We start from the raw sequence: 24,817 nt of genomic DNA on the forward strand, positions 1-24,817 counted from the left end.
TCAGGACTTCCTCCTGTAGGAGAAGACGGTGGTTCTCTGAGCAAGCCCCTTGACAAGGAGGGTAATTTGGAGGGAATTCCCGAAAGGGAAGGGCATACCCATTTTCCACAAGATCTAGAACCCAAAGATCTGTAGTTACAGATTCCCAATCTTGTAGAAAATGGGTAAGCCGGCCCCCCACAGGACCAACATGATCCAGAATGGCGGATCTAGGGCTGCTTTGCGGTGGAAGGAGGGGCTGAAGAGGAAGAGGAAGAGAAGGAGAGTGGACAGCCACGTGAGCGACCCCTGATTCTAACTCTGTATCCTTTAGACAAAGAGCCTTGCTGCTGCTGCTGCTGGGTCTGCCTGTAGGAACGAAAGGTTGCCCTTCCGAAACCTCTGTATCTTTTAAACGACCCCCTTGACTGGGATTGAAGGCCCAAAGACTTAGCCGTAGCCTTGCTTTCCTTAAAACGTTTAAGAGCAGCATCTGCCTTTTTGCCAAATAATCCAGATCCATCAAATGGCAAGTCCAACAGTGTTGACTGTACATCCGGGGAAAACTCAGAAGCCTTCAGCCACGTACCCCTCCTGGTGGCAACAGAAGACCCCATAACTCTTGCCACTGAATCCGCCGTGTCCAGCCCACTCTGAATCACCTGACGTGTTGCTGCCTGGGCATCGGTCAAGACCTCATTAAAGCCAACCCTATCCTCCTCAGATAGTTTTGGTGCCAATTTCTTCGCAGAGTCCATGAGCACATGAATATAGCGTCCCAAAAGGCAAGTGGCATTTGTCGATTTAAGTGCCATGCTGGCCGATGAAAAGACCTTCTTGGCCGACTGATCTAACTTTTTTGCCTCTCTGTCACCTGGAACCTGAGGAAAAGCACCCTTGGATTTTCCTGAACAAGCAGCCTGAACCACCAGGCTCTCAGGCAATGGATGCGATGTTAAGAACTCAGGGTCCCCTGGAGCTGCCCTATACCTCCTAGCAACCGTCTCAGAGACTACGGGAGCAGAAAAAGGCTTACGCCACACCTCCAACACAGGGTCAATAATGGCCTCATTAAAAGGCAACAACGGCTCTGAAACTGTAGTAGGAGAATGCAATACTTCAGTCAGAATATTTGATTTGAATTCAGTAGTAGGCAACTGAAGATCTAACAGTTCTGCAGCCTTCCTGATGACTGCATGATATGGAGCCACATCCTTCGAGGGTTCATCGAAAGGTGGAGTAATTTCCCACTCAGGAGACAAATCCAATCCACTAGCCTCTTTAAGTTCTTCAAAAACTTCATCAGACTCAACTGTATTACTTACCTGTGTGACTTACTGTATGCATTAATAAGACTGTGTTGTACTTACCTCTAATCTCATAAAGAGTGCTGAGGGTTTGCTTAGAATAAATACACTTTATTTTATATATATATCTGTTGTGGTGTCCTTTCATTTGGTATTCAAGGGATTATATATGGTATCACAGCTGGCTTCACATGCCATTCAGAGTTTAGCCTAAGACTGCTCTTGTCCATGCTACCACTAGGATAGCTGGTCTATAAGGTTGACTTTACAACCAATCACCATAAGGGTATTTGGACTGATATAAGGTGTACACTATAACTAGTGACATCATACATCAGGCCAACTTCTCACATTGGTGAGCAGCGGTTGGGATCTGAGCTTGCTGTTGTAATACCATTGTAATCTTGAGATACTAAATTGAAAGATCACACAGATATTGTCTAGGTACATATAACATAGTTTATAATACTTAAGTCCTACTGGACTTAGTAGTTGTAGGTTGAAGGGAGTAACACACCCTGACTACAACTACTAGAGAGGTTTAGTAGAAACAACTAGTGTAGGTAGGTGCACACACCACACCCTCACTAGATCATGTCTCTGAGAGTAGATCAAGTAGATGCTCTCTCAGGAGGATCAGGTCTGCAAAAGATCCCCTCTAGATATGATACCTTAACATTCCAGGAGATGAGACAGTTGTGTACCTCCAGAGGAATAAAATAGGGTGCAAACCCTACCCTCCTTCAGTTAAGACAACTCCTAGAGGAGTATGATGCTCAGAGGGCATCTCAGGCAGGTGCCCTAGGCACAGAGGAGGGTCTACCCACCACAGAGGAGTCAGATGGGACTTCAGATGAAGAGGTAGACAGCCAGGGCCAAGTAGGAAGACTTAGCCAGGCTAACCTAAGTTTACATGGGAGTTTGCATGGGGTCCCACCATACAGACCCCCAAGTAGGCTTTCACAGAGAAGCAGGAGGGACAGATCCCCTTCAAGGGAATCCATCCACTCCCATGTTTCTAGCATCTCTAATGCTTCCTCTCACTGGGGAATGACTTCACCTGAGAGAAAGGAGCATAAAGCCAGAATGAGGGAAGCTAATCTGAGGATTCAGAGGGAAGAAATTGCCCTTGCCAAAGAGAAGCTTGCTCTGGCTAGAGAGAAAAAATTGTGTGGGTCAGAACCCACTGGTGGCAGCAACATTCCTAGAGATAGGGATAGGTCTTATGACCATAGAAACCTAAGCAAGATAGTCCCCCCATATCAGAATGGGGATGACATCCACAAATGGATGACTGCTTTGGAGAGGGCCTGCAAAGTACAGCAGGTACCCCAAAGTCAGTGGGCAGCTATCTTGTGGCTCTCCTTTTCTGACAAAGGTAGAGACAAGCTCCTCACAGTCAGTGATGAGGATGCAAACAATTACAAAGTCCTGAAGAGTGCTCTGATAGATGGGTTTGGCTTAACCACTGAGCAATATAGGTTGTTGTTCAGAGACACCCAGAAGACACAGACACAGGACTGGTCTGATTTTGTGGATTGTGCCACTAAGGCTTTGGAAGGTTGGTTAAATGGCAGCAAGGTGCAGGACTATACAGGATTGTACAACTTGATTATGAGGGAGCAGATCCTTAGTAATTGTCAGAACCAGCTTCTCCATCAACACCTGGTAGACTCAGATTTGACCTCTCCCCAAGAATTGGGAAAGAGGGCAGATAAATGGGTCAGGACCAGGATTAGGCCTAAAAATCAGGGTGGTGACCAAAAGAAAGATACCACCAAGCCTCAAGAGAAGGGTGGGGATAAAGCAAAAGAGAAATCTTCCTCAGGGCCCCAAAACTCCACACAGGGTGGTGGGTCCCAAGCTCCCTCCTCTACCACAGTTAAAAAGCCTTACTGCCATGTGTGTAAAACACCTGGGCATTGGAAAACTGACAGCAGTTGTCCACAGGCTAAAAACAAAACTGTTCCTCCAACTACTCCTGTCACACCACCTATTACTGTCAGCAGTAATCCCCCAGGTGGTGGGAGTGCCCCCAAAAATTTGGTTGGGTTTTCTTGGGGAACACAGGGGGATCCTGGCTTAGCCAATTCCCCTGCAGCAGCTACTCTTGTCTGTGATGGTGGCATGGGGTTTGCCAACTTCACTGCCTGTCCCAACACTTTGGGTAGGTACAGACAGGAACCCTACATCAATGGTAGAAAAGCTGAGGCCTACAGAGACACTGGAGCTAGCATCACTATGGTGGCCCATAGGCTAGTTCCCTCTGAGCAGCTTTTGCCTGGTTTCTCATACCAGGTAACTAACATTGATGGCAACCAGAACAGTCATCCCATGGCAGAGGTATGTCTCAGCTGGGGAGGTGTCACTGGCCCTAAAAGGGTGGCAGTGTCTCCAACCTTGCCTGTGGACTGCTTGCTGGGGAATGACTTAGAACTCTCAGCTTGGGCTGGAGTTGAACAAGACACCCATTCTAAAATGGTAGGCCTTTCCAAAAAGGGTAGTGGGGTTGTGCCAGTCACAACCCCTGTCCAAGTAGCTTTCCTCCCTGAAAAGGTTGGAAGGGCAGTGGTAGCCACAGCCCAGGCACAGACAGACTTCCCTGTAGAAATTGGCAGAGCTGTGACAGTCACAGCTCAAACACAAACTGAGTGCCTTCCTGAAAAGGTTGGCAAGGCTGTAATGGTCTCAGCCCACACTCAGACTGAGATAGGTGTAGTGAAGCCTGAAACTATGGATCACTCCACACAAACAGAGATTAGTGGGGAGGAAGAAAAGTCTCCCTCTCCCCAGACATTAGGAAAAGGTCAGCCTCCTCAGGGATCTGACCTCACCCCTTGTGAAGGAACTGCCCCAGAGGTAGCCAGGCCTGGCCTGGCAGAGCCTCTGATGTCAGTGGCCCCTTCCAAGGTGGGACCCAGTCTGGTGCAGGTAGCCTGCCTCTCTCTACCCTGCCTCAGTCAGCCCAGGGCTGCAGAGGTCAGGGAGGCCAGTGGACCCCAAGAGGGCCCCTGTCCACAAGAACCCCCCCTTCAAAAGAATGAGGATTGCCTGGTTAGTTGCCCTAGCCAGGTGATGGGTAAAAACATTCCTGAGGGATCCCCTTCACAGGTAGTTAGGGACCTCCCCCAGAGGGATTCTGTTGGGCACAGGCAAACATGGGACCTTAGGGCCCCAAACCTGACCTGTCCCTCCAGTAAGCCCACAAAAGGGACCCAGCCTCCAGCTTTAGGTAGCCAGAGGCTGACCCTGAGCGCACAGTGCAACTCAGTTAGAGAAAGAAAGGCATCCATGGTGGAGGATGATTGGAGGAAGCTGAGGCCTCACTTTGGGGACACTCACTTCAGTACTCCATCTCAACACCAGCCTTTTACTTTGCAAAGACACACCCAAGGTAGAGATTCCCTATGGTGGAGACCCTATGATATCTTTAGGATGAGGGATTGCTTAGTGGACCATGAGACAGGGGGTAACCATGCCAGTGCTGGTTCTTCCTTATATGGCCACTCAGGCAATAGAGGCTTACCTTGTCAAGGCCAGCCTTATCTCCTTCGTTTGGGGGGGGGTTGTGTAGGAAGGTGGATATCTGACTATGGTTACCCCCAACTTTTTGCCTAGTGTCTAGCTGGTTTTTCGACTTAGTTGGCCTGAGATCCTGCCATTCAGGGTCTCAGGCTGTCTGCTCTCTCTGTAAAATGGACTCCATGTACCCTAGGTACATACCCAATTGGTAAGGATCACCTGATTGGACCCTGTATAGTGTACCCTAGGTACCCAGGGCATAGGTGTACCCTAGGCCTCCCAGGGGCTGCAGCATGTATTATGCCACCCCTGGTCTGGCCTTCCAATCAGACACAACTGGCTGATCACTCAGCTGGGGCAAGGTCGTGTAATCACCCCTTGCTTAGATATAGTATGCCTATATCTGCCCTTATATATAGACACATGTGTACCTATCAGTCACTCCTATGGCAGGCCTTAACAATCCTGGAGGCAGAGTGCTTGGTAACATGTGAGATGGTGCTCTAGCATGAGCTGAGCCTGTCTGCAGCTTTCGGAACCATGTCCTTCTAGCTGTTCTATGATATAGCCTACCATATACTCTTAAAGTGCCTTATAATCTTAGACGGTTATGGTAACTATGGTTTGGCTTTATCAAAACATGTCGTGTAAGGTGTCTAACACTAGGGAATAATACCCCCATGCCATTTCTGGTGATGAGGATATTATTCCTCCCTTCTAGAGGGAGAGACATGTTAAAATCATACTTCAACTGTTAGCCTCTGACCAAAGCCTCAGCATCACAAAATGGATGCTGCTGCCACAGACACAAGTCTGACCTCCTGCTGCTGGGAGTGATCCCAGCCAGGGAGGCCTGGACAATAGGTTTCCTGCTTGGGGAGGTGCTAGCACCTCCCCAGACAGCCTTTAGTGTATTGGGGCAGGGTGGGCTGAAAGGAATGAGACATGCCTGGGGCACACAAGGTGTTCCTTGCATAGTCCAGTTCAAACCGGCGCTGGGGCACTCCAGCCCCAGCTCTGGCGCGAAACTGGACAAAGGGAAGTGGGTGTAACCACCCCCTCCCAGGTCCCACCCATAAGGCGTGACCTAGCAGGTATCCCAGCCCCCCAGATTAGTATAAGAGTGGGAGTTGGGCCTCAAGACTTTAGATTATCCTGAACCTGCAAAACTGAACAGAAACTCTGGACCTTCGACATTCGACGAAAGAAGAAGACTGAAGAATCTCCCTTGTAGCCAAGGAGTGGCTACCCTGTGCAAACAGGCACCATCAAGAGACTACCCTTTGCTTTGCGACCGTTCTACGAGGAACCGACTGCAGAGCCCGACCAGAGCCTTGACTTCCAGACTTCTCCGACCCTCATCCACATCTGCAGCAGAGCTGAGATCCGTGGAGGCGACGAGCGACCGGCTACCTGGGAAAAGTGGCTAGTAACTTACAGCGCAGCTTCTGAGGTACCCTCGAAGTTGTGCACCGGGGATTGAGAAGCCCCAACCCCAAGCACCATCTGCACCGAAGACCAGCCCCCCACACTCCACGAGTCCTGCGTGGGGCCCTTCAGCATTTTCCCGCTTGCCGCGTCTGTCCGGTTGCTTGCCCGCTGGCTAGTGGCCTTCGTGACGACGCTCCCTGAAATCTTCTGCGCTGGTTTGGCTCCTCCAGACTGGCTCCCGCTTCTCTGCAAAGAAGAAGCACCCCAGACCTTCCTGGTCTGCACCAGAAGCAAGTCCCTTGTTCTTCGTGGGTTCCGCTTGCCAAGGCTTGGTGAGTCCTAGTCCAACTTCGACGCCGCCGACAGCAAGAGCCTTCGTGGGACAGCTCGCCTCCTGGTCCTGGTCGTCCTCGACGCTTCCTGGTCCTCCTGGCTGCAGCGACAAGCTTCACCTTCACCTGCAACTCTTCACGACATCGTCTGGTTCCCTCCTGGTTCCACGTGGTCACTGGCTAGTGACCTTGACTCTGTCCCTTCTGCTTGCAGGTTTCTTCTCTTCTTGATCCCAGCCTTGGGATCCACCGGACACTCTCCCCTGACTGCCTGTCAGCATCTTTCTTCAGGCATCCATAGGAGTCGACGACGAAAACGACGCATCTTCACCCCTATGCACCCGCAGCCTGTGGGCTAGGTAACTTGGGTACTCCGGTGCTCATCAGGATAGTGACTATCCTAGTGTCTAGTTTTCAAGTCTCAACTTCCTAGCTACTCCGGAAGTGTCCTAAATCTACCGTTTTCTAAACTGTAATATTGCTATTGACTTTTACGCATTACGCGTGAGTGTTTCCACTCTGCACACGAATCCCGTGGGCCTCCCACTTCCTAACTAACGCTAGTGTAGTGTAGCCCCAGCGATTCCCTAGGCCTAGGCCTATTCTATTTCCGTGACAGTGGTTCTTATACCACTTATTTAGTATATGGTTTGCGTGGCCCCTAGGGCCTAACTGTATTACTTACCTGTGTGACTTACTGTATGCATTAATAAGACTGTGTTGTACTTACCTCTAATCTCATAAAGAGTGCTGAGGGTTTGCTTAGAATAAATACACTTTATTTTATATATATATATATCTGTTGTGGTGTCCTTTCATTTGGTATTCAAGGGATTATATATGGTATCACAGCTGGCTTCACATGCCATTCAGAGTTTAGCCTAAGACTGCTCTTGTCCATGCTACCACTAGGATAGCTGGTCTATAAGGTTGACTTTACAACCAATCACCATAAGGGTATTTGGACTGATATAAGGTGTACACTATAACTAGTGACATCATACATCAGGCCAACTTCTCACAGGAGGCTGCTGGCCTGCCCACGGTTCCGGATGAGCACCAGGAGTCACTTGAGAGCCCCCTCACTGCAGACGAGATCAGGGACGCGGTTACCTCTCTGGCCACCGGGAAGGCGCCGGGTCCCGATGGGCTCCCGGCGGAGTATTATAAAACTTATAGGGAAGCACTGATACCCAAACTTCACACTCTTTATCTGCCCGCCCTTGAGGAATGTGCATTACCTGGGTCAATGCGAGAGGCCTATCTGGTTTCCCTGCTCAAACCCAGACGGGATCCCACCCAATTGGGGTCTTACCGCCCCCTCGCCCTACTTAATACGGATTACAAAATCCTGGCGAAGGTGTTAGCGGAGCACTTGGCGCCGGTGGTACCGGCGCTGGTGCATGTAGACCAAAATGTTTGTGTGCCTAAGAGCAACACCTCTCTTAACCTGAGGCGTTTTTTTCGTGTGGCGGCAGACAGTGTCCAGCAGTGGCCTGGTTTTAGACCTTGAAAAGGACTTTGATTGTCTGGAGTGGGGATATTTGGTGGCGACATTGTCACACTTCGGGTTGGGCCTCGGCTTTCTTCAACTCGCAGCCCTTCTATACAAGGATCCCACAGTGAGAGTGAGAACTGGGCCGTACATATCTGACGCCATCCCTGTTGGCCCCGGCACCAGGCAGGGGTGTTCGCTATCACCCCTCCTGTTCGCACTCGCGATGGAGCCGCTGGCGGCTACACTTCGCAGGGAGCTGGCTGACGGCATCCCGCTAGACGATGCGACACACCAGGTGTCCCTCTACGCGGATGACCTGTTGGTCTTTGTCAGAGACGTGTCTCGCATTCCTGTCGATCTGGAGCGCATCCTGCGTGAATTCGAGGTCCTCTCGGGGCTTCGGGTGAATGCTGCAAAGTCCTGCCTTTATGCGTTCGGGGCTGGCACCCGGGATCCTAGCTATCACCTTGGGGGGAGTACAGGTGCAGTGGCGACTGGAAACCTTTCGCTATCTGGGTATCTGGAGGGCAACCTGGGAAGAGCCGTATCTGCAGTCCGGGCTCAGATGAAGTTCTGGAGTACGCGTCCTCTTTCGGTCACTGGCCGAATAGCATTGGTTAAGATGGTGATTTTGCCCCGTCTTCTGTATTATTTCGCCAACCTGCCCATTTATGTCCCGGTGTCCTTCTTCACGGGATTGGCGCGATCTCTCCGGGACTTCTTGTGGGGTGCCACGCGACACAGGGTCGCGTTGCCCAAATTATGCCTCCCCACTGGCCAGGGGGGACTTGCAATGCCATGTTTCGAACACTACTACCTGGCAGCGCAGCTTTATGTCATGAAGATTCAGATTTAGCTCACTTGTGTAATTTTCATCCCAAGTTCTGTCCTGGACATTTTAATAAACATATCAATGATAGACATATCTTGAACTCTGACTCTGTCCTGAAATAGCAATTTTAGCATGATGGGCAGTAAGTGCACTTGCATATTTTAATACAGAAGTGGAATATTTCAATGGGAAGAAATTGTAAAAGTCAATGTATGAAATTCAAACTTTTTTTTGTAACTGCATAATGGAGAGAATTGGTCAACTCAATATAAGCCTTCAATAATGTACTGATCTCCCCCTTCCATGAGGTCCTGGTAACTAATGAGTTTTCAGTTGTAATTCAGATGTTCTTCCAGAGTGCAGCTGCACATCTGCAACTTGGCTTTCCCATTTATTGAGAGTAAATCCTCTGCCATGTCTGTTATTATTTCTGAGAATGATATTGGTTTGTGTGTGTTTAGCAACTAAAAGAGATGTCAGAGAGACAGGGGCTATTAAGTTCCTTTAAATACACAACTGTAGAAAGGTTACACCCTCACTTTTTACCTGGTGTCAGCGTGTTTTTGACTTAGTCTGCTGGGTTCCTGCTAATCAGGAGCACAACATCTGTGCCCTCTCCCCTAAATTGACATGTTAAGTACTTTGGTACCTCCACAATTGGCCAGTGGTGTACCCTTATAAGTCCCTAGAATATGGTACTGGGGTACAAAGGGGCATAGGTACAACAAGGATCTCCCAAGGGCTTAAGCATTTTTTGTGCCACCCATGGGAGTCCGCTTAAACTGTGACTACAGGCCTGCCGTTGCAGCATGTGTGAGTTGGTGCTTGCACTTCTCACAACAGATATGTTTCCTTATATCGGAGGTCACTGTACTTAGAACCTATGAATCACGCCTATGGCAGGCTCTTCATTCCGGAGGGCAGGCTGCTTGAGTAGAAGTGCAAGGGTGCCCCTGCATCAGCAGGACACCCGCTAAAAACCCTGGAGTAGATTGTCCAGGCTCTGCAAGTGTGGTCAGCCATTTTAAGACATATATTAAGACATATATTGGACATCAGTCATTACAGGATTTCTTACTATATAGTGGCTGCACCGAACCCTGTAATGTTTGGAATCAAACATGTTGGAATCACACCCCAACAACGATTACAGTGCAGGAAGTAAGATCCCATGTACTGGGGGGCTCCTTAGGGGACCCCCTGTACTCCCGGTAAGAGCCTTTTTAGAGTCTACCAGCAAGGTAGTGCTGCTGCCGACCACAAACACGATTCTGCTCTCCTGCTGCTGAGCTATGCTCGAGCAGGGGAAGATAGAACAATAGGTTTCCTGTCACTGAGAGGTGTGACCACCTCCCAGACAGGACTAGGTGTATTGGGCTGGGGGGGTGGGGGGGTTTGTGTGAGAAGAGTCCTTAAATGATTTCCAAAAAAGGTTGGAGAAACCATCTGCATTCAAGGTTTTGCCTACGGGAAGCGAGTCAGTGGTCACAAGAATGTATTTTCCCAATAACGGAGAGATACTGTGCTCCATTTGTTTACCCATCTATCTTGCTACCCTCCTAATTGCAAACAAGAAGACTGGTGACAAGATCTATTGCTGAATACTCTCTGCACAAGACATTCTAAAAACTAGGCTTTTCCTGTCATGCCTTAACTGTTAGTCTTCAATTCACCCAACGGGAATGCGCTAGAATTGCTTTGGAAAAACCTCATATCCCATCACAATAGGCAAATGCACACCTTGTTGCACTCATGTCTCATACAAGAAATGCCATCCAAGCAATCTCATTCACATATAATGATTCAAACTCACCAACCACTCAAAATCAATATTGTAGCTTCATTACTATGTATACCCATACACACTAAGTCGACCATGCTGAGATAAGCAACCGTGAGAAATTACACAAACAAGATATATATATATATATATATATATTTTTTTTTAACACTGTAGACGATCTTACCAAAATTGTTCAAGAGATGAACATCACAACCTATCATCGAGTCCATTTATTAGTTATTACAATAAAATATAACATCTACATCTGTGCTAATGCCATGCATAAAGGCATTTCCTGGACTTTGTGAAAACGACACTAATTACACTTTTGCTAAATACAAAAACTGCAAAAACCGGGGTTTCAACGATCTCTCTAAACTCAAACCAATCATCCTGAGTAGGAAAAATCTTTTAAAGACTGTATCAAATCGACTTCCCGACTGCATCAATTAAAAAAACATGCTCACTAAATAACACTAGTTACAGTTCGGGATTTAGCTCAGAAAAAGACAATGGTAAGATCATGGAAGATATTCATATCCTAAATGCAGGAGATGCTAGCCTCCTTGTACTTCGGTGCTTTTGATACAGTTGACAACGAAAGTCTGCTACACACTTTGGAACGCCTCATGATACTAAGAGTCCAGGTCCTGAGCTAGATTCCCTCATAACTATCAAATCACTACCAAGTGGTAAAGATCAAAGACCACATTTCTCACAATGCACACATGGTACACAGAGTTTCCCAACGTTCCATCCTAGCGCCTATCCTCTTCCATCTGTACCTTGAACCGCTAAGATAAATTCTTGAGGAATGAGATGCATCCAATCTCTAGAATGCAGATGATGTAAAAGTTACTTACCATTGCTTGCACTCTTTCTGGTGGATACTCTTATCTAACTGTAGATTACCCAACTTGTGAATAGTCCCCAGGCGAAAGACTGAATCTGGAAACTTTCAAGCAATACTCCTGTAGGCCTCATGCAGCTCCAGTATTGCTACAAAGCATCACAAGCCTTACACCAATCCGTTTCTGGTGCAGCCGTATCATTGTTCAACTATCTACCGATCTGTTTTGTTTCCATGTGATTACCAAAAGGTCTTTTTTCCGTAACAGACGCTACAGTTCCAATACCAAGTTACTCTAAAAATTGTAAAGTGCCTCTTGGCCTTATAGTGAGGGAATGCTTTGCAAAACTGAAAATTAAATAAATACATAGATTAAAACTACAACTATGGATATCCCAGACCCTAAATCAGATAAATTGAGATTCCAATCAGGAATAGAGACTCTTGTTACAATTTTATACAAATCACTATTAAAATCTAATTTTTCCCAGAAATCTCTTGGGAGTGCTCCCACTCTTCTACACAAATACCTTGACTGTTTTTCATTATTTTCTTTTGACAACACATTAAGAAAGGCAAAAATCAAGATAAAAGCATGGAAGGGTCCACCGACCCCTCTTGGTGACAGTTAGAACATGTACATCTTTACAGAAAGGTGGATTGCTTTGCAAAAGATGTATGCATGTTCTTCAATGTCACTGAAATATTACTTTGGAGCTCTCGGACGTCCCCTGTTATTTTAAAAAGTAGTAAGGAGTTCAAAAAGAAACCGGCCTAAAAACTAGCTGCTATGTCATATTTTACCACTTTCTAATTTGTTATGGCCAATGCTGTACAATTGTTCATATGTTGTTATACATTTTTCAAAATGCGCAGCTACCCAATATAAAACGCACTGCTCCATTTTTTAAAATACCCCAAAAAATACAAAAATATTTCAAAACTTTCTGACTTTACCTTACGAACAACAAGGGCTTCATGGATGAGACACTGCACAAAGAATCGAACGGCTCTGATGGGAAGCACTTGATCATCCCTCAGTAGCAGGGACAGAAGGCCAACACCTAGATGTTCAAATTTCCATGGGCTAAAAGGCAAAACATACACCATTACAATCAAGTTCTAGTCCTCAGCAAACAAATGTCTCTTTCTTTCAAAGCATAATCATATTCAACCAACGTATTCCTTTGCAAAAGGATTCCCAAAGTGATCACAGATTTACACGTAAAAAACAAAACTAGGCATACATTCTTAATAAATTTCAGCTGTGCACAACATGGCTAAACAGAATTGTCTGACCATATAATATATGGCTTGAAAACCATGTAGATGGGACATATGTTTCATATTGCACAAGGAAATTTTCAATCCAGATTCACTGTGCCTATACGAACACAGAAATCCCACAAGTATGACAACATCTGTAGTTTAAATTGTACTGAAAAACTGGCTTTCTGGGCTGTAGGAGAGTAGGACCTGTGTTTATGGTTACCCCACTTTTTGCTTGATGTGATGCTGGTTCTGACTAGCCAGACTGGGATCCTGCTAATCAGGACCCCAGTTTCTATGCTTTCTCCCATACATTGGTATGGGAAGTACTTATGTACATCCCATATTGGACCGTGGTGTACAGTTATCAGTCCCTAGTATATGGTACTAAGGTACCCGGGGCATACGTACACCAGGGGTCACCCATGGGCTGAAGCATGTTCTATGCCACCCATGGGAGACCACTCAATTTGTAACTACAGGCCTGCCATTGCAACATGTGTAAACTGGTGCTAGCACCACTTACGAAAGATATAGGTTTCCCTATATCTAAGGTCACTGCACTTAAAACATATAGGTCACCCCTAAGGCAAACCTTTCAATCCTGAAGGCAGGCTGCTTGGTTCTAAGCGTGAGGGTGCCCCTGCATGAGCAGGACACCCCTACAGCCTACGGAGTCCATTGTCCCGGGTTGTGAGACAGTCATATAACATATAGAGGGGCACCACGTTATTATGTGATGACCATCTCGAAACTGGCTATAACGAACCCTATCATGTTTTGGTATCAAACATGTTGGATTCATACCCCCACACCATAAACGGTGTGGTAGGTATGATTCCATGCACTGTAAAGCTCCTCCGGGAGGCCCTCAGTGCTCCCAGTACCAGTCTTCTAGACCTGGACAGCACAACATGGCTGCTGCCAACCAGAGACACAATTCTGCACTCCTGCTGCTTTAACAAGCTCAAGCAGCGGAAGGCAGAACAATAGGTATCCTATCACAGGGAGGTGTGACCACCTCCCAGACATGGTTTAGTGTATTGGGGCTGGGTGGAAGCGCTTGCCAGCTCCACTCAGTCTGCTTGAAGGGCACACTTGCCCTCCTGGCATAGTCCAGTTTAAACCAGCTCAGGGAGCCGCTGGCTCCCACTGTGGCACGAAAGTGGACAAAGGACATGGAAATATCCTCCCCACTGTCCGATCCCTCCCATGGGAGGGAACCCTGAATCGCCCCAACCCTTTCCTTAGGGTACTTAAGGGCTTACCTGAGGGTGGGTCTCTAGATTCGTTGTGGGACACGTTTCATTTCAAGACACCACTTCTTCAACCCTCTGGGCACTCTGGACTTCGCTCTGGGCATCAAGCCTGCAACTGGAAAGACCCCTGCTGTTCCTGATCTCGTTGCCCTGTTCATCTGCTGCAACGTCCATGCCTGTGCACCATACAGGAACCTTCCAAGGCCTGTGGGCATCCAACACATCTGAAGGAATCTCCCTTGAAGTGAAGTTGTCACTTCCCTTCATCTGCAGGCACTTCAACTGAGCTGACCAGTCTGCTGATCGTGGACTCCCATGGACTCCGAAATGCTCAGCAACACAGGTGGTGGTTCTTCACATCCCTCGAGGCCCACCCTGTCCTCTCACCAAGCTTGAGGCCAGTATCCTTCGTCGGAGCAGGAAGAACCGAAACCCTTTGCACCGCGTCGACTTCAAGTTGCAAAGGCTTGTTGGCTTCCTTCCACCAAGATCTTCAGGCTCCAAGTAATTCCAACCTCATGCATCTCCAGTGACCAAGATCTTCGTCCTCACCGCATCACTTGCACAGTGGGCCTGCATCTTTGGTGAGCTGCTCGAGGTCCTCTTGCAACTCCAGTGCCTCCGGCCTGTGGGTCATCTTTGAATAATGTGGGCTCACCCTGATTTCTCGGGGCCTGCCCTGACTCCCCTGCTTGTGGCAAGTCACCTGGACCTCGCTTGTACCGACACTGCGCCATCTTCACTTTCCACGTTGTTTGCAGTTACCAAGGCTTGTTGGTGCTCCCGACGAACACTGACCCCATAACTCTCGACATCCTAACGTGCGACAGCTTGTGAACAGCTCCTGCTCTTAGACAGCGTCGCCTGGTCCTCAAAGCTGCAACTCCAAGGTCACCTTCATCTCTCCTGCAACACTCGACATCGGTGGGTGTTCATCTTCCGTGCCTCCTGGTCACACCAGAGTGGCATAGACTCTGTCTCCTCTGCTTTCAGGTACTTCTCTTCCTGGATCCACCTTTGGATTCCACCGGACACTTTCACCTTCTACAGCAGCGGCATCTTCCTGAAGTCCTCCACTGGGTTCGACGCACAAGTTACTACTTGTGTAACTATATATCTGTAAGAGACATTAGTTAGTGATAGATTCCTTAGCTTAGAATATCCCCAGGTGTCAGACTGGATCCTGAAAGTTTTTTCGCTAGCAGTACCCCTGTAAGTCAGTAGGTGGCGTTGTGCGGCTCCGCGTCTGTCGCTGGCGTCGCTGGGAAAAATGGCATAAATGGAGCCTGAGCGTAGGCTTGAGGAACCCCCAGATTGAAGGCCATTGGACCCATGGAACTCGAAGGTGCTCCAGAGGGGTACATCGCTCTCGTAAAGACGCCATACATAGCATTTAAATAATGCGATGGGTCTTGTCCTGGGCTGGAAAGGGGGGGTAAGGCTCAGATTGAGACATGACCGGACTCGGGCCAATCGGCGCCGTCGGTGGAGCCAGCGGAGTCGAAGACACATCAGGAGCCGGAGCATCTTCAGCTGGAGCCGGAGAATGCGTCGGCGATGGAACCGGAGCGTGCTCCGGTGAAGCCGCAGGCAAGGTCAGGCAAACAGGAGAAGCAGGATTTGACACAGGAGAGGGAGAAACATAGTCCTTACGACGTCGAGGAGTAGGCGAAGTCGATCTCGGAGCCTTATCCGAACAGCATCGAGATCCATGCCTCTCCTTCTTTTTATGCTTCTTGGACTTAGAAGCATGACCCGACGTCGACTTCGACCCGACCTCGACCTCAAGCGTCTTCGACCTCTCTTCTCTTTTTTCATCCTCGCTATAAATAGCTTAGCTTCTCTTTCTTTTAAGGCCTTTGGATTCATCTTGCAGAAGCAAGAGCATCCCTCGATGACGTGATCCGACAACAGGCACCAGACACAGTCCTCGTGTTGATCCGTGATGGACATGTGCTTACCACACTCTCTACACGGCTTGAATCCAGACTTCTTCGTCGACATCTTGGAACAAGAAGCAAGAAGAAAGTAGAAACACCAGCAGAAACACAAAGTAACTAGCCAAAGCTAAGGAGAGTCCCAGAAAACCTTTAGTGTCGACGGTGCGGAAAAAAGGGAACTGACGTCATCACGCCGACGAGGTCATCTTATGGATCCAGTGACGTCAGCGGAGACGCGTGCGGAGCCGTGCTTCTGTGACGTCGTCCTCGTCGGCATGGAGAGCAACAAAAGTTTCCGAATGTTGCTGGTGCAGGGGATATTCACAAGTTGAGGAATCCACTGGCAGATGTATCCATCAGAAACTCAAAGCAAAAAGGCGAAGAAGAAGAAGGTTGCATCCACAACATACCATAACGCCACGAAGAGCAGAAGCCCGCAGGCAATCACAACTCACCAGCACATACCAGGGCTATATAACAGCCAACACTGCCCCACATAGAGCATGTCATATCCCAAGACATGGGAACCTCTTAGGAAGAAACTTTCGCAGCAGAGGACAACAAAAAAGACCTGCGGCAACAAAACCCCGCAGGAGGCCTATCAAGCAGCCAGAAAGGGAACGCAGAAGGCCCAATCTCAGGCCCAGCATGGTGTAAAAAACCCAAGGGAAAAACACACAGTCAAAAAGGGCTGGCCAGCAGCCAACAGAACCACAGCCTCAGCAAGGAGGACTTGAGTGGCCATGAAGCACACAGAACAGACAACCGGGGCGACCCGCCCCAACGGAAGAACAGCTCCAAGAACCAGATCAACACTCAGGTCACTGAGGAGGAGAGGAAGGAGGCGGGGAGGAGGAGGAGGAGGAGGACGAAGCTCCGCCAAGAACCTCTGGATGGCTGAGTCCGCAGGGGCATGGAACAAAAGAGCATCACCGAAGGGAATGTCCACCAGCCGTTCTCAAACATTCTCCAGGAACACACTGTCCCGAAGCCAGGCATGGCGACGAAGGGCAACCGAAGAAGCCATGGCACGACCCAGCACCTCCGAGATGTCCACAGCGGAGCGAAGGATAAACGCCGCCATCTCCCGACCATCCAAGACATGGTGTCCCAAATCCACACAGGCACCCTCCTGAGAAGCAGCAGACATAAGGGACTCCGCCGAGTCCCACAAGCAAGAAGTGGCCCTAGCCAAAACACACATTGTGTTAAGGGCCCACAGAGCCGCACTGGTTGAGGCAAACATATTGCGCCCCCAGGAGTCCAGCCAGCGGGCCTCCCATGATGGGGGAGACAACAGCAGCGGCAAAGCAGGAAAGACAGACTGCAAAAGGGGGCCTCTGGCCGAAGGGTGAAGAGAAAGGCACGCCGGATGGTGGCGGTGCAGAAGGTGCTGGGGCACCGGGTCCCCAGTGGCGGGACGGCCCCAAGTCCCAAAAAGAGAAGAGTGGAGTGAACACTCGAAGGGAAGCAACAGTTCCCTACCACCAGAGTCCTGATGGAGAACCTCCAGAAGATGATCTGCGGGGAAATGGGTAGCTGGATCACCCATGCGCAAAATTCCCACAGCCGTGGAAACAGCGCGAGCGAAAGACGCACCCGCCTCCATAGGGCCCCGAGGAGGGGAAAGCAGCTCCTCGTTAGGTGACGGCTGCAAGCTAAGGCGGCCATCCCCCAAGCCAATCGGAGGAAGGAAGGGCCAAGGCAGGAAGGTAGGAAGAGGGATCAAGGAGTGGGGAACCTGCGGCTCCTCCGGCGAAGACCACGGTCGTGGAGACGGCAAGGAGCCACCTTTAGACGACGTTGGGGAAAAAGCCACAACACGGCGGTCCGTCTCCGGCGAGGATGACACCAGCAACCGCCGAACCTCTGGAGAAGAGGAGGAGTCCGAAGACGAGTCAACGACCCGACATCGGCCCGGCGCCGTAGAGTCCGCAACCTGAGGCAGGACACCGTCGTCGATCGGCGTCGGAGAAGCCGGGGCGACCTCCGACACGGCGCAGGAGACCGGGCCGGGGTGGCGAAGGGGCGGCCCCGGAACGGCGCCGACCTGACCTCCGACAAGGCAGCCGCCTGCATTGTGGGACGAGAAGGGCCCGGGGAGGGACGAGGAGTCCCCCACCAGCCGCAACTCGTGATGGGCCCTCCGCCGACCACTGTGGCGCCGCCAGAGCCAGCAGCCGCCAGCGGCAACACCTCGGACAAAGCCGCCGCCCCATCCCGAGGACCGAGATGGGCTCGGGGTGCGACCCGAGCCCCTGCGACCTCCTGCGACATCACAGGGACTCCCGCGGGAGTTTGCGGCGAAGCAGAGGTGCCGTGGTCCGAAGGAGGGACCCCGGAAGTGCCGCACCCCAACGGCACCACATCCTCCGAGCCTGGAACCGAACCAGTCGGCGCCGGAGCCGCCGGCGACGCTGCGGAAGGCCCCGCACACTGCAAGGGATCCGCTGACGTTCCAGGAGGGGAAGGAGGAGGAGGAGGAGAAGTCAGCGATGCCTGCAAAGCAGCCGCAAATATCTCCATCTGGGCTCTGGTTTCCCCCACGCCAGGAAACGGCAGATAAGGGGACGACACGCTGGGCCACACCACCCGTGGAGAGCCCACGCCCGACAGGCCGGAACCCGACCCTCGGGGACAAACTGCGACACTTACCAATAAGTGAGCGGCGCTCTTGCGCCCTGGAAGAAGATCAAAGTCAGCGAGGGAAGCCGCGGGCCTGAGAACGCTCCGCAGGGGCCGGGCGAGATGACGATGCCGACCTGGACCCACGAGCCAAATGAAGTTTCATCTGGCGCTCCCGCCGGGACTTCGGCTTCATCTGCTGGCATGGCTCACAATCAGTGGAGTCGTGGTGTTCCCCCAGATACCACATACAGATGGGGTGAGGATCCGTCGCCGACATGAGGCAGCCACACGACAAGCAAGTTTTAAAGCCCGAAGGCATTTGCACACTGTTCCCTCACATGTAGCAATAGCGTAAGGGAAAGGCCTAAACAGGCCCAGAACACAAACCGGATCCGCGTTGCACGCGGAAAAAGAAAAAATTGACGTAGGCGCGCCGGGGTGGGACTTATGTGACCTCGCTGACGTCACGTATGCGGACGACGCCTGAGCGGAGTCACGTGATGCCGTCCCCCCGGTGCGCAGGGATGCTGGACAAGAAAGTTTTCCGGATCCAGTCTCACGCCTGGGGATAATTCTACGTGAAGGAATCTGCGGCTAGTAGTCTCTATCAGATTCTGAGGCTGCATCTTAGAGATTTAATCGTGTGACAAACGGAGAGCTCTTGCCAAAGTCACCTCAAGGATCCACAGGCAGAGTTGAAACGGATATCAATACTGGTGTCTATGGAGCGAAAGCCAGGGAAGCACCAGGAAGAACTGATGAGGCCTGTATCATGGGTGTAGATGCATGGCCTAACGCTGACAGTGGTCCAGACAGAGGCTGAATGGGGTCAGCCTGTGCCAGGAAAGAGCCTGCCAACAGAAGCTGTGGCAAAGTCATCTCAGAGAGACCTTGAATGATTTATGATTTCAAAGAGTTGAGGAATGGGCTCCTTAAAGTCCTCAATCTGCAGATGAGAAGACAATGTCCCAGGAAGCTCAGTATTAGCTCTTACTGGCTCAGATTCGGGTGCATAAGTCAGAGCTGGGCCCCTGGATAACTTTGCAACTTCCTCAGATATCAGGAGAACCTTGCTTGACTTCTTATACTTGTGTTTGACTGGTCAGCTGACTTCCTCCAAGACTTACCTGAGCATGGCAAAAGGGACTGAAGTGGCTTTGAGACTTGAACTAGGACCGATTTGTGCTTGGCGGTGCTAGTGGCCTTGGAATGCATCAGAGAGCATTTGTCACAGAACTTGGATTTGTGTTTCGTGCAGAGGCAACAAAGAAAGATAGCAAGCGGGTCCGTGACCAACATCTGCTTTCTGCAAGTGCAGCAAGGCTTTCACCTTGGTATTTTAATGAGAGGCATCCTAGCAAAGAATACATTTGGTAAAACCCCAGTGCAGAACACAAGGACAGACATCACCATACAGGGTTGATGCCTGTACGAGCCTCTGTGTTGCATCATCCAGTAGTGGGTCGGAGTCATGACAGATGCTGACGGCGCACCGGATGATGCACAGAAGATATTGCAGATTTTTTTTTTGACCCAGTCTGACACCAAGGAGAATTCAAAAGGTGAGAAATCTGCAGTTAGACATATTTATAGGACCCATGATCCTTTGTCTCTCCTTTATAAAAGCTTTCTACAATTTTTCATATTGTGCAATTTGTAATCCAAGCAACAAGACAGTGCCATGAGCTAGATATCAGAAACAGATAGGTTTATGAATATTACCCTACTCTGGCAAGAAAGTTATACATTATATTAACACAGGAAATCTGTTTTTCTAATTAACACACCGAAAAACATCAAGAATAATCCAGCTACATTACACCCTCAACAATGCATTAACGCTTTTCTCACAAAATATTACATTTGTCAAAATCCAAATCACATGCAAAGTATAAAATCATATCTCGATCATACACTACAATATTTAGAAAATGCAAACGTTAAAAAATTACTGAAAAAGAATACATTGGAGGGTGCAACATTACTTACAGATTTCTCTTACTAATGCAGTCCAACAAATTATTGACCAATTTTTCATAGTTTCTGAAAATAGAAAATAAGGTAGTATAGATCACAAATGGTAAACCGAAACTATTTTACATCTTAATGCATGCTTTAAAAATACCCAGTATCTCATAATGGGCTCTGCACCAACGTTCTCTTCTTTATAGTACTTTTGGATTTAGCTCCACAGGACAGTGAGGAAAGCAACTTAAATTATTTGGTATGAGTCCCATTTGGCATTGAAAGAAATCTGACCCTGCCTATGAAGAGAATAGGTTAATTATGGCACTGGAGGAAAAACAAATACAGATGGCCGAATGAAGGAGGGGTAAATGGCATGGGAAGAGCTGAAAGAGTGGGCCGGTGACAGGGAGGGTGGAAGAATTAAGAGGGAATAGGAAAAAATAACTTAGAAGAGCTAGAAAGCAGAGGGAAGTGGAATGGAACAGTGTGGCAAGAGAAAGTAGAAACAAAGAAGGGTGGACGCAGGAGAAGGGGCAGATAAAAAACAGACGATGAGAAAGAACAAAATGGTGGACAACGCCAAGACCCGAGGTTTCAAAGCTTCAAGAACCTATGTTTCTATGATCATTTAGAACTATTCATCGCACAAGAGCATGTTACATCGCATAAGTCCAAGATGGAACTGACATCTATTCTCTAGTGTCTGTTCTCAATCAATAAATGGTTTGATTATGGTTTACTATCTTGAATCGAAATAAAGCTGACAACGAATCAGTCAATAAATACCTGGCACTGTATTAGGAACCCCAGTCCCAAAGTGGAAGTGGCTCAATTGCTTGTTTGTGGAGAACTCTTGCACCTCTGTCAAGAATATGTCCAGGCAGGATTGCTGGCATTATTACGATGGGGAAATAGGAGGAGGCTTTCAGATGAAAGTAAGCTAGCATAGCCATTGAAATATCTGCAGGACCTACTGGTGGGTGAAAGATCACCAGCTTTTCAGAAAGTGAGATGCTCCCCCTTCCACTGGGGAATCATGAAATGACAAGGGAATCGTATGAAAGTGTCTTAAATAACATTAGAGGGCATGAAAGCCAGCAACTGACTCCCTCTTATTACACTCCCCTGCCACTTACAGATGCACAAGTTACTCACTTGTGTAACGATATATCAGTAAGAGACATTAGTTAGTGATGGATTCCTTACCTTAGAATATCCCCAGGCGTCAGACTGATCCCGGAAAGTTTTCGTCAGCAGTACCCCTGTGTGTCGGTAGACGTCGTCGTGCAGCTCTGCGTGCGTCGCTGGCGTCGTAACCGCCGTGATGACGTCAGTTCTGTACACAACACATCCGCCCCAGGAGCGCAGAGCCATGCCAGAGACAGACTACTGGTGCAATAGAACTAGGGCCCTAAAAGAGATGACCTGAACCCTAGAGAACAGTTCGCAGAACGGGGAGAATGGGCGGGCGGTAAGGAATCTCTCACTAATTAATGTCTCTTGCAGATATATCGTTACACAAGTAAGTAACTTGTGCATCTGAAAGAGACACTTTAGTGATAGATAACTTACATTAGAAAACATACCCAAGCAATACTAACCCAAGTGGCTGCCTGACAGATGTCTTGCAGGGAACACCGCGTCCCAATGCTGTAGTAGTTGCTGTCGCCCTGGTAGAATGGGCGCGCAGCCCAACCGGAGGTTCCTTTTTAGCCAGAGAGTAACAGGCTTTAATGCCCAAGACAACCCATTGAGAGATAGTTCGATTGTGCACAGCCCGGCCTTTCTTGGCGCCCACGTAGCCAACAAAGAGCTGGTCATCCACCCGGAACTGTTGTGTGCGGTTGAGCTAGAATGAAAGCGCACATTTTGGGTCCAGACGGTGGAGCCTCTACTCCTCTTGAAGGGAGCGGAGGCGTAAAGAAAGTGGGCAGAGTGACAGTTTGCCCCAGATGAAAGGCAGAGACTACTTTTGGTAGAAAGGAGGGACACGGTCGAAGCACAACCTTTTTCGGATGAATCGCCAGGAAAGGAGGTTTACAGGAAAGAGCCTGGAGCTCACTGACCAGCCGAGCGGAGGTGATGGCTACCAGGAAGACAGTTTTCAAAGTTAATACCCACAAAGGACAGTTATGAAGAGGCTCAAAGGGAGCGCACATCAAGTATGTGAGAACCAGGTTAAAGTCCCATTGAGGCGTCACAAAAGGAATAGGAGGGAAAAGGTGAGTAATGCCTTTGAGAAATCTATTGACAACTGGGGACTTGAAAAGAGAGGGCTGATCAGGCAGCCTAAGAAAGGCTGAAAGAGCAGAAAGGTAGCCCTTGATAGTGCCCAGAGCAGAGCCCTGCGGGGCCAAAGAGAGAAGGAACAATAAGACTTCAGATAGAGGGGCAGAAAGAGGATCTACAGCTTTCGCTGTGCACCATGCCACAAATCCTTTCCACCGACAGGCGTTTACCGTTTTAGTGGAGGGACTCCTGACTGCCAGAATCACATTACAGACTTCAGGAGGCAAATCAAATGGAATCAACTGTTGCCGCTCAATCTCCACGCAAGGAGGTGGAGGCTGGACCGGTTCGGGTGGAGGACCGTCCCCTGTTGCTGCGACAGGAGATCCTCCCAAATAGGCAGTCTGATCGGGGGATCAACGCTCATAATGAGTAGCTCAGGATACCAAACTCTTCGAGCCCTGTCCGGTGCCACAAGAATGACTTGGGCCCAGTCGCATCTGTTCTTCTTCAGCACTCTGGGCAGAAGTGGTATAGGCAGAAAGGGGTACAATAGACCGCAACTCCACTCGTGACGAAAAGCGTCTCCGAGCGATTGCCGCCTTCGAAACTCCAACGCGCAAAAATGCTGACATTGCACGTTCTCTTTGGTGGCGAATAGATCTAACCAAGGTTCTCCCCACTGCTGAAAGGCTTGTCAGGAGGCGCAGAGCCTCCTGCCAAAGGGTCCACAACCCCACCCCGCCCTGTTTGTTGCAATACCACATTGCGATGGTGTTGTCCGTGAACACCTGCACTACACTTCCCCGGACAGAGGGAAGGAATGCCTTCAGTGCAAGCCAGATCGCCCGCAGCTCCAACAGGTTGATATGGAGCCGGGACTCCGCCGGAGACCAGAGGCCTCTGATCTCAGCCTCTCCCATGTGGCCCCCCATCCCAGGAGGGACGCATCTGTCACCACTACGTGCTACGGTTGGGGTAGGGAGAGGGATCTGCCACTGACCTAATCGTGGTCAGTGAGCCACCACTGCAACTGTCTTGCAGTGCCCTCCGAGATCAGGACGTGGTCGGACAGGTTGCCCTGATGTTGAGCCCACTGGAACTTCAGGTCCCACTGCAGAGCCCGCATTCGCCACCTGGCGTGATGTACCAGCAGGATGCAGGAGGCCATCAGACCCAGCAGCCGTACGGCCATCCTGACCGAAACTCGGGATAAAGGCTGAAAGATCGGAATCAGAGCCTGAATATCCCAAACCCGCTGTTCGGGAGGATAGACCCGAAAATGCGCCGAATCCAGAACCGCTCCGAAGAAGAGGAGCTTCTGGGAGGGACACAGATGTGACTACAGCACGTTGACGGAGAACCCCAGTGAATGCAGGAGGTCGGCCGTAGTCTGGAGGTGGGAGACGACTGTTCGGGGCGAGCCCGCCTTCAACAACCAGTCGTCGAGATAGGGGAAGGCTGAAACCCCTAATCTGTGCAGATGAGCTGCGACCACCGCCATCACTTTCGTGAACACCCGAGGGGCACTGGTGAGGCCAAAGGGGAGCACAGTAATCTGAAAGTGCTCGTGGCCTACCGTGAACCGCAGGTAACGCCGGTGGGCCGGCAGGACGGGGATGTGGAAATAAGCGTCCTGCAAGTCCAACGTTACCATCCAGTCTCCAGAGTCTAGGGCAGCCAGAACCTGAGCTAAAGTCAGAATCTTGAACTTCTCCTTCCGGAGGAAGGCGTTGACGCTCCTGAGGTCCAAGATAGGGCATAGGCCCCCTTTGCCCTTCTTGGGAACCAGAAAGTAGGGGGAGTAACAACCCATTCCTACTTCTGGGCCAGGAACGCGCTCGATGCCCCCCTTAGCCAAGAGAGCCGTAACTTACTCCTGCAGTAGTTGCAAGTGATCCCCGACATGCGGCGGTACTGCGGTTGCATGGCTGGAGGGGTCACTCGAAGGGGAGGGAGTAGCCCCTTCGGACGATTTGCAGCACCCATC

At 49.7% G+C, this 24,817-nt stretch overlaps 1 protein-coding gene across 2 annotated transcripts in view; it reads right to left on the bottom strand.

Annotated features, from left to right (window-relative positions):
- The window catches only part of PSME4 (proteasome activator subunit 4), a 1,714,764-nt gene that overhangs the window by 942,087 nt on the left and 747,860 nt on the right, over nucleotides 1–24,817 (bottom strand). For both annotated transcript variants that reach the window (XM_085612595.1, XM_085612594.1), the window contains 2 exons: nucleotides 20,620–20,673; nucleotides 12,492–12,621 (listed from right to left, as the gene is read on the bottom strand). In XM_085612595.1, coding sequence (XP_085468721.1) covers nucleotides 12,492–12,621; nucleotides 20,620–20,673 — 184 coding nt within the window. The remainder of the gene's footprint in view (nucleotides 1–12,491; nucleotides 12,622–20,619; nucleotides 20,674–24,817) is intronic.

Source organism: Triturus cristatus, chromosome 6 (genome assembly GCF_964204655.1).
Source record: "Triturus cristatus chromosome 6, aTriCri1.1, whole genome shotgun sequence".
NCBI classification, from domain to species: domain Eukaryota; kingdom Metazoa; phylum Chordata; class Amphibia; order Caudata; family Salamandridae; genus Triturus; species Triturus cristatus.